At 44.1% G+C, this 13,427-nt stretch overlaps 1 protein-coding gene across 1 annotated transcript in view; it reads right to left on the bottom strand.

Moving 5' to 3' along the window:
* Positions 1 to 7,499, bottom strand: part of Dmc1 (DNA meiotic recombinase 1) — a 45,147-nt gene extending 37,648 nt beyond the window's left edge. The window contains exons 1-4 of the mRNA XM_021183540.2: positions 7,400 to 7,499; positions 4,845 to 4,928; positions 3,989 to 4,033; positions 2,512 to 2,658 (exon numbers count right to left, since the gene is read on the bottom strand). Coding sequence (XP_021039199.1) covers positions 2,512 to 2,658; positions 3,989 to 4,033; positions 4,845 to 4,895 — 243 coding nt within the window. The 5' untranslated portion in view covers positions 4,896 to 4,928; positions 7,400 to 7,499. The remainder of the gene's footprint in view (positions 1 to 2,511; positions 2,659 to 3,988; positions 4,034 to 4,844; positions 4,929 to 7,399) is intronic.
* Between the last annotated feature and the right edge of the window lie 5,928 nt (positions 7,500 to 13,427).

The following is a 13,427-nucleotide window of genomic DNA, read 5'->3' as shown; positions in this document are numbered from 1 at the left end:
GCCAGGCTGGTCTACAGGGTGAGTTCCAGGACAGCCAGAGCTACTCAGAGAAACCCTGTTTTGAAAAACAAGCACACAAACAAACAAAAAAGAAACAAAGCAGGAAGTAGGAGACAGACAAGGTAGATTCTTAGAGCATACTGGCTAGCCAGCCTAGCCAACTTCATGAGTTCTAGGCCAATGAGAGAAACCTCCCCCCCACACCCCCTCCCTCAAAAAACAAAAACAAAACCAAACAAGTAAATGTTGCCTGAGGAACGATATCTATGGTTTGTACAAGTATGCATACATGCCAGACCAGCACACACATGTAAAATTTAGATTTAGATTCTAAAGACAAGAAGACGATGGGCAATGGTAAAATGACTCTGGGTAAAAGTGCTTGCTTTGACCTTGACTTGAGTTCAAACCCAAAACCCAATTAAAAGAGAGAACCAGGGTTGGAGAGATGGCTCAGCGGTTAAGAGCACTGACTGCTCTTCCAGAGGTCCTGAGTTCAAATCCCAGTAACCACATGGTGGCTCACAACCATCTGTAATGGGATCTGATGCCCTCTTCTGGTGTGTCTGAAGACAGCTACTATATATGTGTATATATATATATATATATATATATATATATATATATATATGTCTTTAAAAGAGAGAGAGGAGAATCAACTGTATAAAGTTCTCAGAACCTATATGTCATAGGTACAAGTCTCTCTCCTCTAACATACACACACAGACACACACACACACATTTAAAAATGTTTAGCTAGACCATGGTGGTGTGTGCCTTTGATCCCCAGCACTTGGGAGGCAGAGGCAGGCAGATATCCGAGGCTAGCCTGGTCTGCAGAGTGAGTTCTAGGACAGCTAGGGTTACATAGTGAAATCCTGTCTTGAAAACAAAAACAAACAAAAGTGTAGAAGCTAGAAAGCAATAGTTTCCCCAAACCTGGGTAGTACTATAGCACTTACTTAGAAATTCTGACCGTTGAGGAAGTGACTCTGGATACAATGCCTTAGTGGGTCTAGAACAAAGCAATTGGGCCAAGAGCACTAGTGGTCACCTAGGAGGTCCTCTCCAAGTTCAAGACCACAGTGCCACTTGTGTTACCTTCCTGTTTTAACTGCCACTTCTGGTCATGAGACCCATGCATGCACATGGAGAAATAAATAGGAAGCCTTGGGTCTTCTGAAGAGAGGGATACTTGGTAACTACTTGTGGCCTCCCTTCCCCCAGCCTGGAACCTGCCTGCTCTAGGGTGGAGCTACCGGCTCATTCGTCCTGCCACGCCCACTGCTGGAACCTGACCTTGCTGCCTGAAGGCACACACGTGTTCGTCCTGCTACTGGACCCTGAGTTACTTGGTGGGAAATTGGGTTCCCTCCCCCTTCCTTTATAAACTGAGTGTCTGGAAATATTAAATTGAGTCTTGATCAGAGTTTTGTCTTGACTCCATTGTTTCTTCCGCCCCGTCTAGATTCCTCTCTTTGCAGGGAACTGCCATTCTCAGTTGAACCGTTCGTGTTGTGGACCGCGGGCGGGCCGCAACAACTACTTTTTGTTCATTCCTATTTTCAGACTAAAAACAGGGACCTCATGATCCCCAAAAATCTACAGAAGAGTTTAGGTCAAAGGCTATATGCTTTTCCCTGACATCCTGATTGCTTGCAATCTTTGGAGCCACTGGAAGGTATAGTTTATGAACCCAGTAGCCTCAATGGATATGTTCATGATCATAATTTTTTTGCGGGGGAGGTTTCAAGACAGGGTTTCTCTGTATAGCCCTGGCTGTCCTGGAACTCACTTTGTAGACCAGGCCAGACTCGAACTCAGAAATCCGCCTCCCTCTGCCTCCCAAGTGCTGGGATTAAAGGCATGTGCCACCATGCCCGGCATGCGATTTCATGATCATATTTATTTCACCTCCACACACACAGATCCAACTGATGCTAGTCTCTTTCCAATCCAGGACTGTCTTCTCAATTGGCCTATACCAGGGAATAGTAAATTCTTTACTACTGAATGTCAGGGCAGCTATAGGCATATATGAGAAGACCAAACTAAGCAGGGGCAGGCAAAACCAAACAAATGGCAGAGGAACAAAAAGCCAGAGTAGTATAAAGGCAAAGTCTGGTAAAATAACCACCTTTAATAGGATGGCAAGTATCTTTGAAAGACAAAACAGGTCTTCTGCTTTAGATTTTAACTACCTTAACTGTATATGTTTGACTGTATGTGTGTTAGGGGTGCACACCACGATGTTTCTTTCTACCATGTGATTCTAGGAGTGGAACTTGGGGCCAGTCCATGTTCTAGGTATCTTAATGTTTGACCAGCTTTCCAGAGACTAATTACTCTGAAGTAATGTGGCTCTGAAGTTGAAGTAATAAGCAGATAACATGGGAGCATAACACTGTGTAGTCTATCTACAAGAACTTATAAGTTCCTACTGTAGTCTCTAGTGTTCGTGAGAAAGATGACTCTGCTAAACTAAATCAGAAAAGAATGAACTTGGCTTACAATAAGCTTGTTGGCTGCCTCTTTAATCTTTTCCACTTTGGCTTCTGAGAGGCCTTTGACATTGCAGAGGGCTCTTCTTGTTGTCATTTGTATCCCTTTAATGGTACAGATTCCTACAGACTTCAGTTTCTTAATATCAGCCATGTTCTGAAATAAAAGAATGGGCGTAGCAGATTGATAAAATGCCAAACTAAAAGGCTTCTCTACTATGTCATGAGCTTCGTGTCCATCTCTTTCCATCATGATGCTAATTTTACACAAGCAACCAGGTGGAACCCACCCACCACCTAGCCAAATGTTCTGGAAATATCAGAGTAGAACATACCCAGCATGGTGCCAAATGTTCTGGCTCTGCCCTGATTTTCCCAAGAATGTTAGTGAGACCATGGCAATGTAGCAAGGAATTAAAAAGAAAAGTCTGTTGGTGGAAAAGCTAACAAGTTTCTCACACATTCACCCCCTCAGTTCAGCTCTTTCTTTCTACAGAACTTCATTACCAATATGTTCTCTACAGTTTTCAAAGTTTATTTTTCTGTCTGCTCCTGAAGAACACAAATAACTACATCACCAAAAGACTGGGATTTTCTCCTGCTTCTATTTTCTAAAATCAATGGAAAGAGGTTAATATGGAGATTTCAAAAAACAACCTCAGCAAACTTTTAAACCATGATTGCTGTTCACATCCACAAACTTCAATAGTCTACATTTCTGCCACCATGATTTACCCAGGTCATTCAACAAACAGAATTTCCTGCAAAAGAAAGCATATCTATCTAGTGTAAGACCTAGGAAGACAAGAGGTGGTTCCTTAGAGAAGCTCTAAACACCTCCAGCTGAACCAATTGTTCTCAATCATTGGGAGTCCTTGACAGTGTCTAGAGTCATTTTTGGTTGTCACAAATAGGGAATACTACTGGCATAAATGTAGTAGACGCCAGGTATATGACTTCAGTTTGATGTGACTACAGATATCTGTGAGTTGTAACTCCATGAATACCCAGAGTAAAACTGGTTGGGTTTTTTCCTGTATAATTTCCAAGCACACTATAAACAGACCAAACCACTAGAGTGGTCTGTGGAGTTTTATTATTACTGGGCCCTGGAGTGTGTCTTTGACAGATCAACCAGATCTACTCCAGCTTTGATGAAGTCACTTTTATCTTAGCCAATATATCCTTCTAACTCAATTTGTGGGGTTCTACATGGGCTTGTTGCCATCTGGGGAGTTCCCTCCCAGGAAATTCCCCATATTTATATTCTCTAAAACTTTGTGTTTGACTGCTTCTTGATTCAGTCTCTTGGCTCCATGGGGTTGGTTCTCATATACTAGGATTAAATTGTTCTGGAACACCAGGCACATTGCTAAACAACTTAAGACAGCCCATTTTACCACATAATAAAGAATTATCCAGGGTTGGTAAGGACAAGGTTGAGAAAATGGAACAGACTATTTAACATAGCACTGAATGTTACTCACAATTCCATGCTTCTGCAACAGGTCAATGTCTTGAAACAGAGATTCCTAAATGAAATGAAACAGAAAGAATGGATTTGAGATCTTCTTATTTAAAACTTATTTCACATTTTTGAGAGTGACTAATACTGATTTACTAGTCATTCCATAATACTTCAATTCTACTTCTCTAAAGCCTGAAGAGCAATCACTTTTCCAAGCATGCTACATATTTAGAACATGCACCAACAATGAAAGTCCTAGGGAATAGCCCATCACATTTTCAATGTCTTCCATAACTTAAAAAAATAAACTCTCCAAAACAGCAGAACACTTGAACATATCTTTTAAAATAATGTTTCGTTTTTTTCTATATGGGTGTTTTGCTTACATGGATGTCTAGCCCACATGAATGCAGTGCCTTCTGAGACTGAAAGAGTCATCAGATCCTTAGAATCAAACCCTGGTCCTCTGGAAGAGTAGCGACCTTAACTGCTGAGCCATCTCTCCAGCCTTCATTTGACCTATTTTATTTAATGCAAATCTTGATATCCTTGTTCAGGACCACTGTGCATAGATAGGAGCAAGGCACTATTAAACTACTTTCATATGGAGCTGGAGATGTAACCAGTGGAAGAACATTTGCCTACCAGCAAGGGGTATTGGGTTAGATCTCTTCCATTGCAAAACAAACAACAAAAAACCTTCATGCCAGTTGCTAAGTAGCTAAACTTAGCACCCTTGCCAAAGAAATCTTTACACATTTATGTGTGTGCTGTATTTCTACTTTTAGTTGCTAAAAACAGTAGCTTAAAAACAAGGAACTTGATTTTTGTGGAAAGGCTGGATGTCAACCTAACTTTCAACATTCTAATAATACCTCATCGTCTTGGAATCCCGATTCTTCCTGCACAACTTGATCCTCCTTCATGTTGAAAGGAGAGTGGCAGTAAAATAATCAATTCTGGGAAAATAAGGAATATTAATTAAGAAGTAGTTTTCTTAATTTGCTTTTTTTTTTTTTTCCCGAAACAGGATTTCTCTGTGTAGCCCTGGCTGTCCTAGAACTTGCTCTGTAAACCAGGCTGGCCTCAAACTCAGAGATCTGCCTGTCTCTGCCTCCTAAGCACTGGGATTAAAGGCTTGTGCCCCCACCACCCAGCTCTGATTTGCTTTCTTTGCTGTGCAAAACACTGACCAAGAGCAACTTGGGGAGGAGGAGAGAGTTTATTTGGTTTACATACTCTAATCACAGTCTATCACTGAGGGAAGCCAAGGTAGGAACTCAAGGCAGGAGCCTGAAGTTAGGATCTGAAGCACAGGCTGTGGAAGAACGCTGCTTGCTTGCTTGTTCTCCATGGCTTGCTCAGCCTGCTTTCTTATATAACTCAGGATCCTCTGACCAGGTGGTCCTGCCCACAGCAGGCCTGCTTCCATCAAACACTAATTAATCAAATGCCCTACAGCTGGATCTTGTCGGTACATTTTCTCAATGAGGTTCTCTCCCTTCAGATGACTCTAGCTGGTGGTGTCAAGTTGACATAAAACTAGCCAGGACACCCAGCCCTGAGACTATTGATGATATTCTGCTATGCTTGCAGACAGGAGCCTAGCATAAATGTCAGCAGAGGTGCTTCATCCAACAATTGTTAGAAGCTGATGCAGAGACCCACAGCCAAACACTGAGTAGAGCTTGGGGAATCCTGTGGACGAGGGGAAGAAGTGATTAAGGGAGCCAGAGGGGTCAAGGACACCACAAGAAAACCTCAAGTCAACTAACCTGGGCCCATGAGGGCTTAGGGAGACAGAACCGCCAGCCAGAGAGCATGAATGGCACAGACCTAGGCCCTCTGCACGTATGTAGCAGTTGTGTCGCTGGACCTTCATGTGGGAGTCCTAAAGCAGGAGCAGGGTCTATCTCCGACTGTACTGCCTACCTTTGGATCTCTTCCACCTAACTGGGATGCTTTGTGTAGTCTCAGTGGAAGATACTCTTGGTCTTGTTGCTTGATATACTAGGGCTGGTTCCTGTCCATGGGAGGCCTCTCCTTTTTCCAAGAGAAGGTGTAGATGGGGGGAGAGGGAGGGGATGTGAGAGGGAGGGACTGGAAGGAGAGGGAGGGAGGAAGGGAAGCTGAGATCTGGATGTAAAGTGAATAGATAACTTCTGTAAATTGAAAAAAAAAAAAACTAGCCAGAACAATATTCAATAACTTAGTTTTTTAAAAAATCCTGGGAAGCTATAGATATGATGGTGTACATTACAATAAAATGTAGTCTGAATAATATTGTCCCTAGTTTATTTTGTTTGTATCCCCTTTTTGTTTCTGTTAGTTTTGTTTTTTAAAGATTTACTTATTTTATATGAGTACACTGTCGCTGTCTTCAGGCAGACCAGAAGAGGGCATCTGATCCCATTACAGATGGTTGTGAGCCACCATGTGGGTGCTGGGAATTGAACTCAGGACTTCTCCAGTGCTCTTAACCACTGAGCCATCTCTCCAGACACTTTTTTTTTTTTTTTTGAGAAAGGGTTTCTCTGTGTAGCCCTGGCTGACCTCAAGTTTCCTCAATAAATGTCAAAGTCAAGTGTTGGGTGCCAGCACAAAGGAAACAAACTAGTAAGGTGATGAATAGTTGGGTACAAAAAGAGGACAGTATTTAGTAGGCTCTTCTGGAATACTGGGGTTTGTTTTTGTTTTTTCAGTCTTGAGTGAAGGTTTTGCTTGTAGCCTTGGCTTTCCTGAAACTCCTTAAGTAGAACAGGCTGACTTCGAGTTTGCAAGTAATTTCCTGCCTCTACCTTCTGTGTGTGTGTGTGTGTGTGTGTGTGTGTGTGTGTGTGTGTAACTTCTACATAGCTTGGAACTCTTTGATTCTCCTGCCTCCACCTCCCCAGTTCTGGAACTACAGACATGCATCGCCTTGCCCGTCTCTTAGCTATTCGCATGATTCCCCTAAATTCCAGACTCTTCTTCCTGAGGAACGCAGCAGATCGATCGCCTGATCGCCTCTCCTTTGGCGACAGTCTGTCAGATCTACTGGCCCTGCCTGCCTCTGCTGGGTGCCCAGCCTCGGTCTCAGAGGCCTGGCAGCGAGCAGCGGGGCAATGAGAAGGCGGCCAGGGGCCCGTGAGCCCTGGGCGCGAGACTCCGTCGCCCCCCACTCCCAGGCCTCCATTTTCCAGGCCCGACCTAGTTCCCTCATAATGCAAGAAGGGGGCCTTAAGGCTTGGGTCGGACTTGATTTACAGGAGGTTTGGCCATGTCTCAGAATCCCTCCACGCCTCAGAGCCTGGGCGGAAGGTGACAGACACCGAGTCAAGTCCAATAAGCGACCAAAAAATTACCACAGAAAGGGCGCGGAGAGGAAAGCTTTCTCAGCGCGTCGAGTTTTCCTCAGATTTTTCCCGCGCTTCCTCTTTCCGCCACTCACCCTGACTCGAACCCACAGCCTCCCTGAGGAGTTTCAAGGCGACACCCGCTCCGGCTTTCCGGTCCGGTCCAGAATTCTAACGCCGACCCAGAACGCGGAGGCCAGCAGCCCGCCCTGTCGTCGAATACTCCGGGCTTGGCGCCAAAAGAGGGCCGCGGGAGCAAGCCCCCCGGGGTGGGCGGGGCCTGGGGCTGGAGGCGGGGCTCGGGCTGAAGGCGGGGCCCAGTGTGTGTGGGCGGGGCTCGGGTTGTGAGGGCGGGGCTCGAGGTTACCTAGAGAACCTGAGCAGGCAAGGAAAGGCTCCCTGCGGGTCATTGGTAAAAGTAGCACAGCGGAGGGCGGAGGGTGGGGCAGGGGCCCTAGTGAGGGCTGCTGGGATGATCCGGGAGGTGGGTGGGGGGGTCTTCAGATCTCCGAGGTTAGCGAGGGCAGTGGTGGAACATGGACTCTGGGGAGAGAGGTTTGGGTATGAAAAGAGAGTCCAGGCATCCCTTGGGCGAAGGGAGTTGCTGAGTCACGGGGAGAGCCTTGGCCGCTGACGAGGACAGGAGATGACGACCTTGGACTGTGAGGAGGTCGGACATGGGGGTCCCTTTCCTCCTGCCTGGGGCCGCTTTCACTCCAAGGTTTTCATACCTAGCTGGGTAACCCAGCCTTCCCATCCCCCCTTCTCTCCTGACTGCATTTGTGGTCGTCTCTTCTGGGATGGAGAGTAATTTTTTTTTTCTCCCTAACGTGGTTCTAAATGGTCTACAGAAACACACGAGGTTTTAGTTCTGTTTTAAATAGAAACCCCGGGCCAGCCATGATGCCAGCAAGGCTGTCTCTCTAAAGTGTTTCCTTTTCCCCTTAAATGGAAACTGACAGTTCAGAGTCATGAAAAACTTGAAAGACCACCTGTAGAGGTTGCTTGAAGTGTCTTAGATGACTCACCAATACAGGCGACCTCTATATTCTTTTTGAACCTTTTAAATGGAATAAATTCCAAAACAGTTGACATTTTGAAGGACAGACCTATCTCCCATGGATAGTTTTTTAAAAAACTATAGCTTTTCAAAATGCTTACTTTACAGAATCATTGCCCGTCTTCTCGAATGGAAATTGTCCACTTGAAAAGGAACCCAAGCCGGGCGTGGTGGCCCACGCCTTTAATCCCAGCACTCCGGAGGCAGAGGCAGGTGAATTTCTGAGTTCGAGGCCAGCCTGGTCTACAAAGTGAGTTCCAGGACAGCCAGGGCTACACAGAGAAACCCTGTCTCGAAAAACCATAAAAGAAAAGAAAAGAAACCCAATAGCGATGGCAGGCTCTCCTTCTGAATCCACCGAAAATACAGTAACTTTTGAGCAACTCGCTAGAAGACATCAACAGTATACCGGAGAGCTACCAAGAGCGCAGCAAGACGATTTAGGGAAATCTAACATATGTCGTTTGCTGTAGTGACAGCTGGGAGCAAGAAATGCTCATAATATTTGAAGGTTGTGTGCAGTACACTCAAAGGAAGAAACTGAAATGAGCTCGGTAATGACAAATTCATGAAGTGAAGAGAAAGGCTTGTTAGGATAGCATACCGATGGTTCCGTGCAACTTTTTAAACGTTTAAAAACAGCCACAAACAAGGAGTGAAAAAAAAAAGTGCAACTTCTCGACCAATCAGGGAAAAAAAATTCTATAACAATTCTGAGTATTGTGAAGTGGCAGTTTCAAGTTGACGAAGGAAATGAGTGAATGGTGTTGGAGCGACTGGGTAGCCATCTGCAGGGAAATAAAACTGGTACCCAACTTCACACCTTACGCCAAAATAACTTCTAGATGGATCAAACCGAACATAAGAAAAGCCTGAGAAGAAAACATGTGGCCGTTTATTTTTTATTTAAGAATGTTTTCTTTTTAAGATTTATTTATTTTATGTATGTGATTACACTGTAGCTGTCTTCAGACACACCAGAAGAGGGCATCAAATCCCATGACAGATGGTTGTGAGCCACCACGTGGTTGCTGGGAATTGAACTCAGGACTTCTGGAAGAGCAGTAAGTGCTCTTGACCCTGAGCCATCTCTCCAGCCCCCTGGGTTAAGAGCATTGACTACTCTTCCAGAAGTCCTGAGTTCAGTCCCAAGCAACCACGTGGCTGACTCACAATCATCTGTCATGGGATCTGATGCCCTCTTCTGGTGTGTCTGAAGACAATGACAGGACAGTGTACTCACATAAAATAAACAAATCTTTAAAAAAGAAAAAGAAATTTAAACAAAGAATGTTTTTTAATCTATTGTGTTTTATTTCTTGTGTATGAATGTTTTGCCTGCATGTATGTACATCATGTGAGTGTCTGGTGCCAGGGAAGGTCAGAAGAAGGTGTCAGATCCCCTAGAACTAGAGTGACAGATGGCTGTGAGCCACTGTGTGGGGGCCAAGGATCGAATCTAGGTCTTCTGCAAGTGTAGAGCATAGCACAAAATTCAAAAGCCGTAGAAGACTGATAAGGTTATGTGCATGTGTGTTTGCCTGCATGTATAAATGTGTACCACGTGTGTTGGCAACTTTCAGGCCAGAAGAGAGCATCAGATCCCCCAGAGCTAGAATTACAGGAAGTGAGGAGGTACTCTCAACCATGGAGAAGAGCCTCCTCTCCAAGCTCCTGATAAGACTATATTTAAAAAAGAAAAACATCAATCCCAGCACTTGAGAGGCAGAAAGAGGCAGGCAGATCTCCGAGTTCAAGGCCAGCCTGGTCTACAGAGTGAGTTCCAGGACAGCCAGGGCTACACAGAGAACCCCTGTCTCAAAAAACCATAGATAGATAGATAGATAGATAGATAGATAGATAGATAGATAGATAGATAGATAGATAGATAGAAGTTCTTCATGGCAAGGGCTATTTTCCTATTTAAGACATTGTGTTAGTTACTGCCAGATAATAGGGAATACTTCAGGAATGACCCAATTTTCATATACGGGGGAGAGGAGTCATATATTCTAAAGACTTAGTAAAACAGACATTGGGGTTCAGAGGACCTGAGTTTTAAACCACTGCACTGTACTGCCCCTTTGTGGACAACCACTTTATAGCCAAATCTAGGCTCCTGGTCCCACTGGGGATCTGGGGGATTATCACACCAGCTGTCCGTGAATGTATATCCTTGGAATTTCAAGGGCACAAATTTGAGAAATACTTTGATAGAGAATTAAGAAAGTAAGTTTCATCACACATGCAACCCCACCCAGATCATTTGCCGGACAGAACTTTCCTTAAGACATTGATTGCATTTAGAAAGTGGGCATTGAATTCCCAACTGTGTGCCAGCCCCTGCACTAGATCTGCCATGGTAGAGATTCAAGGACAAGGCACCAGTGCTATTGAGGGCTGAGGTGAGAGAACGCAGACAGTTGCGATGCTGCTGTGGGACATAACCCTCGAGTCTGCCTCTCCCTTTGCATAATTTTCCACAAATAGTTTCATCTTGAACTTAGGACTGTAAAGCAATTTTTAGAAACAAAACAGTGATTCACTTTGGCAAGAGATTTAGAAACGTGTCTTCCCTGAGGCCGGGTGCCCATACACAAAAATGCTGTCCAAAACCGTTCTCTTACTGCAGGCACTGGTGAGCCGGTCCTGAGATGCTCTGCAACAGTGGCTCTCAGCCTTCCTAATGCTGTGCCATTTTAGCCCAGTGCCTCAGGCTGTGGTGCCCCCCAGCCAGAAAATGTTGTTGCTACTGCATAATTGTAATTTTGCTACTGTTATGAATTGTAATGTAAATACGTTTGGAGATAAATCGTTGCCAAAGGGGTCTTGACACACAGGACACAGGTTGAGAATTACTGCTCTAGATAACATTCTGTTCTTAGATTCAGTCTAGACATACATACGCATGCACAAACACACACACACACACAGAGCCTGTATGCCCTCTTAATTAATAATTTGCTTCCACTAGTGTTTTATGTTTTTGTTTTTTCTTCCTTTCTCTTCTTTTCTTTCTTTTCTTCCTTCCTTCCTTCCTTCCTTCCTTCCTTCCTTCCTTCCTTCCTTCCTTCCTTCTTTCTTTCTTTCTTTCTTTCTTTCTTTCTTTCTTTCTTTCTTTCTTTCTTTCTTCTTTCTTGCTTGCTTGCATGCTTTCTTGCTTTCTTTTTGAGACAGAATCTCACTATGTAGACTTGGCTCTCCTGGAAATCACAAAGATCTACCTGCCTCTACTTCCTGAATTCTGGTATCAAAGGTCTACAGTACCATGTCCACTATATTATATATTTGGAAAGTGGAATTCTGTGGCCAAATGTGGTCCAAATATATGAAAGAAAAATATTTTTCGCATGTTCTTACTGTTGTGTGACCTCTCACAGGATGAAGTTGGGATTTCCAAAAACAGAGAGAACCGTGTCCCTCTGTGTTAACCTTTCCCTTTTTATTTTTGTTTTTTGTTTTTTTTGAGACAGGATTTCTCTGTGTAGCCCTGGCTGTCCTGGAACTCACTCTGTAACTGAGGCTGACCTTGAACTCAGAGATCCTCCTGTCTCTGCCTCCCAAGTGCTGGAATCGAAGGTGTGCACAAGGATGAGTTCAGTCCCTGCCACACCCACTCCAGTGGCGTTTGCATGACAAGTCCAAAAGCTTGGCTGCAGTCCTGAGACACAAAGTTTCACAGAAACTGGTCTCCTGGAGCGTCTTTGGCATAACATGGATGTGGCCCAGATATGTCCTTGCGGTAGATGGTATAGGATTTAGAGTGCTGGCTTTCAGTATTGTTTTACTCTTTTTTTTTTTTTTTTTTTTTTTTTTTTTTGAGACAGGGTTTCTCTGTATAGCCCTGGCTGTCCTGGAACTCACTTTGTAGACCAGGCTGGCCTCGAACTCAGAAATCCGCCTGCCTCTGCCTCCGGAGTGCTGGGATTAAAGGCGTGCACCCCCACGCCCGGCTTCAGTATTGTTTTATTATAAGTGCCTCCAAGGAATGATCTGACAAATAGCTAAGTTAGATTGGCCTCCACCAGTGTTCCAATATCCTAGGCAATCATTGAGCTGACCTTGAGCTTTGAATTTCATAAGAATGCTACTCATTCCCACGAAAAGCCTCCAGTGTTGACAGAGAGATAGTGAGAGAAAGCAGGCATTGCAGTTTACTGGATTAGAGTAGAAATCTCAGGACAAGTTCTACAAAATTAACTTGGAATTCTCATTACAGTCAGGTATGGCAGACTACATTACATATTAAAAGAAAGTTGGGGGCTGGTGAGATGGCTCAGTGGGTAAGAGCACCCGACTGCTCTTCCAAAGGTCCAGAGTTCAAATCCCAGCAACCACATGGTGGCTCACAACCATCCACAACGAGATCTGGCGCCCTCTTCTGGAGTGTCTGAAGACAGCTACAGTGTACTTATATATAATAAATAAATCTTTAAAAAAAATGTACTTAAAAAAAAAAGAAAGTTGGTGGGCTCCTCTGTTAAATGGAGGTTCCCTACAGATACTTAAAATAACAACTAAGCCACTCCCATATACATGAGTTTACAATGGCCTAGGAAGGTGGGTTGAGGTCTAAGAAGGAACTAGAGTAAATACTTAGAATAACAGCCGAGTAACTCCCATATACAGGAATTTAAAATGGCCTAGGGAAAAGGTGGATTATACAATAGACTAGAATTGGAACTATGGCAAGTGCATAAAGCCCTTGCCCTTAGCTTCTAAGAATAAGCTAACCTTAGATAGGGCTGATTATTTCCCAGTTGTAAACACTGATTTTTATCCCAACTGTAAACACTGATTTTTATCCCAGTTGTAAACACTGCCTGGTTCCTGTTAGATTTTATGTATGCATTTCTCTGTTTTGTGTAAAGAGTCATTTCGCATTGGGTAACCTCAATGTACCTTGGATGACCTTAATGTATCACCTAACTTCCTTGTTTTCTTCTGTAATATAAGTCTGATGCTCGCTTTGAGAAATTACACTCAGATCCAGCTCTCCTTTGTGTTAGTGTCTGTTTGTCATCTTGGTGACTCCTTGCCCACCTGAGTACAAGGGACTCTGA

Source organism: Mus caroli, unplaced genomic scaffold, assembly GCF_978045245.1.
Source record: "Mus caroli unplaced genomic scaffold, Mus_caroli_1 scaffold_16, whole genome shotgun sequence".
NCBI classification, from domain to species: domain Eukaryota; kingdom Metazoa; phylum Chordata; class Mammalia; order Rodentia; family Muridae; genus Mus; species Mus caroli.
This window is presented reverse-complemented; position numbering and strand designations above follow the sequence as displayed.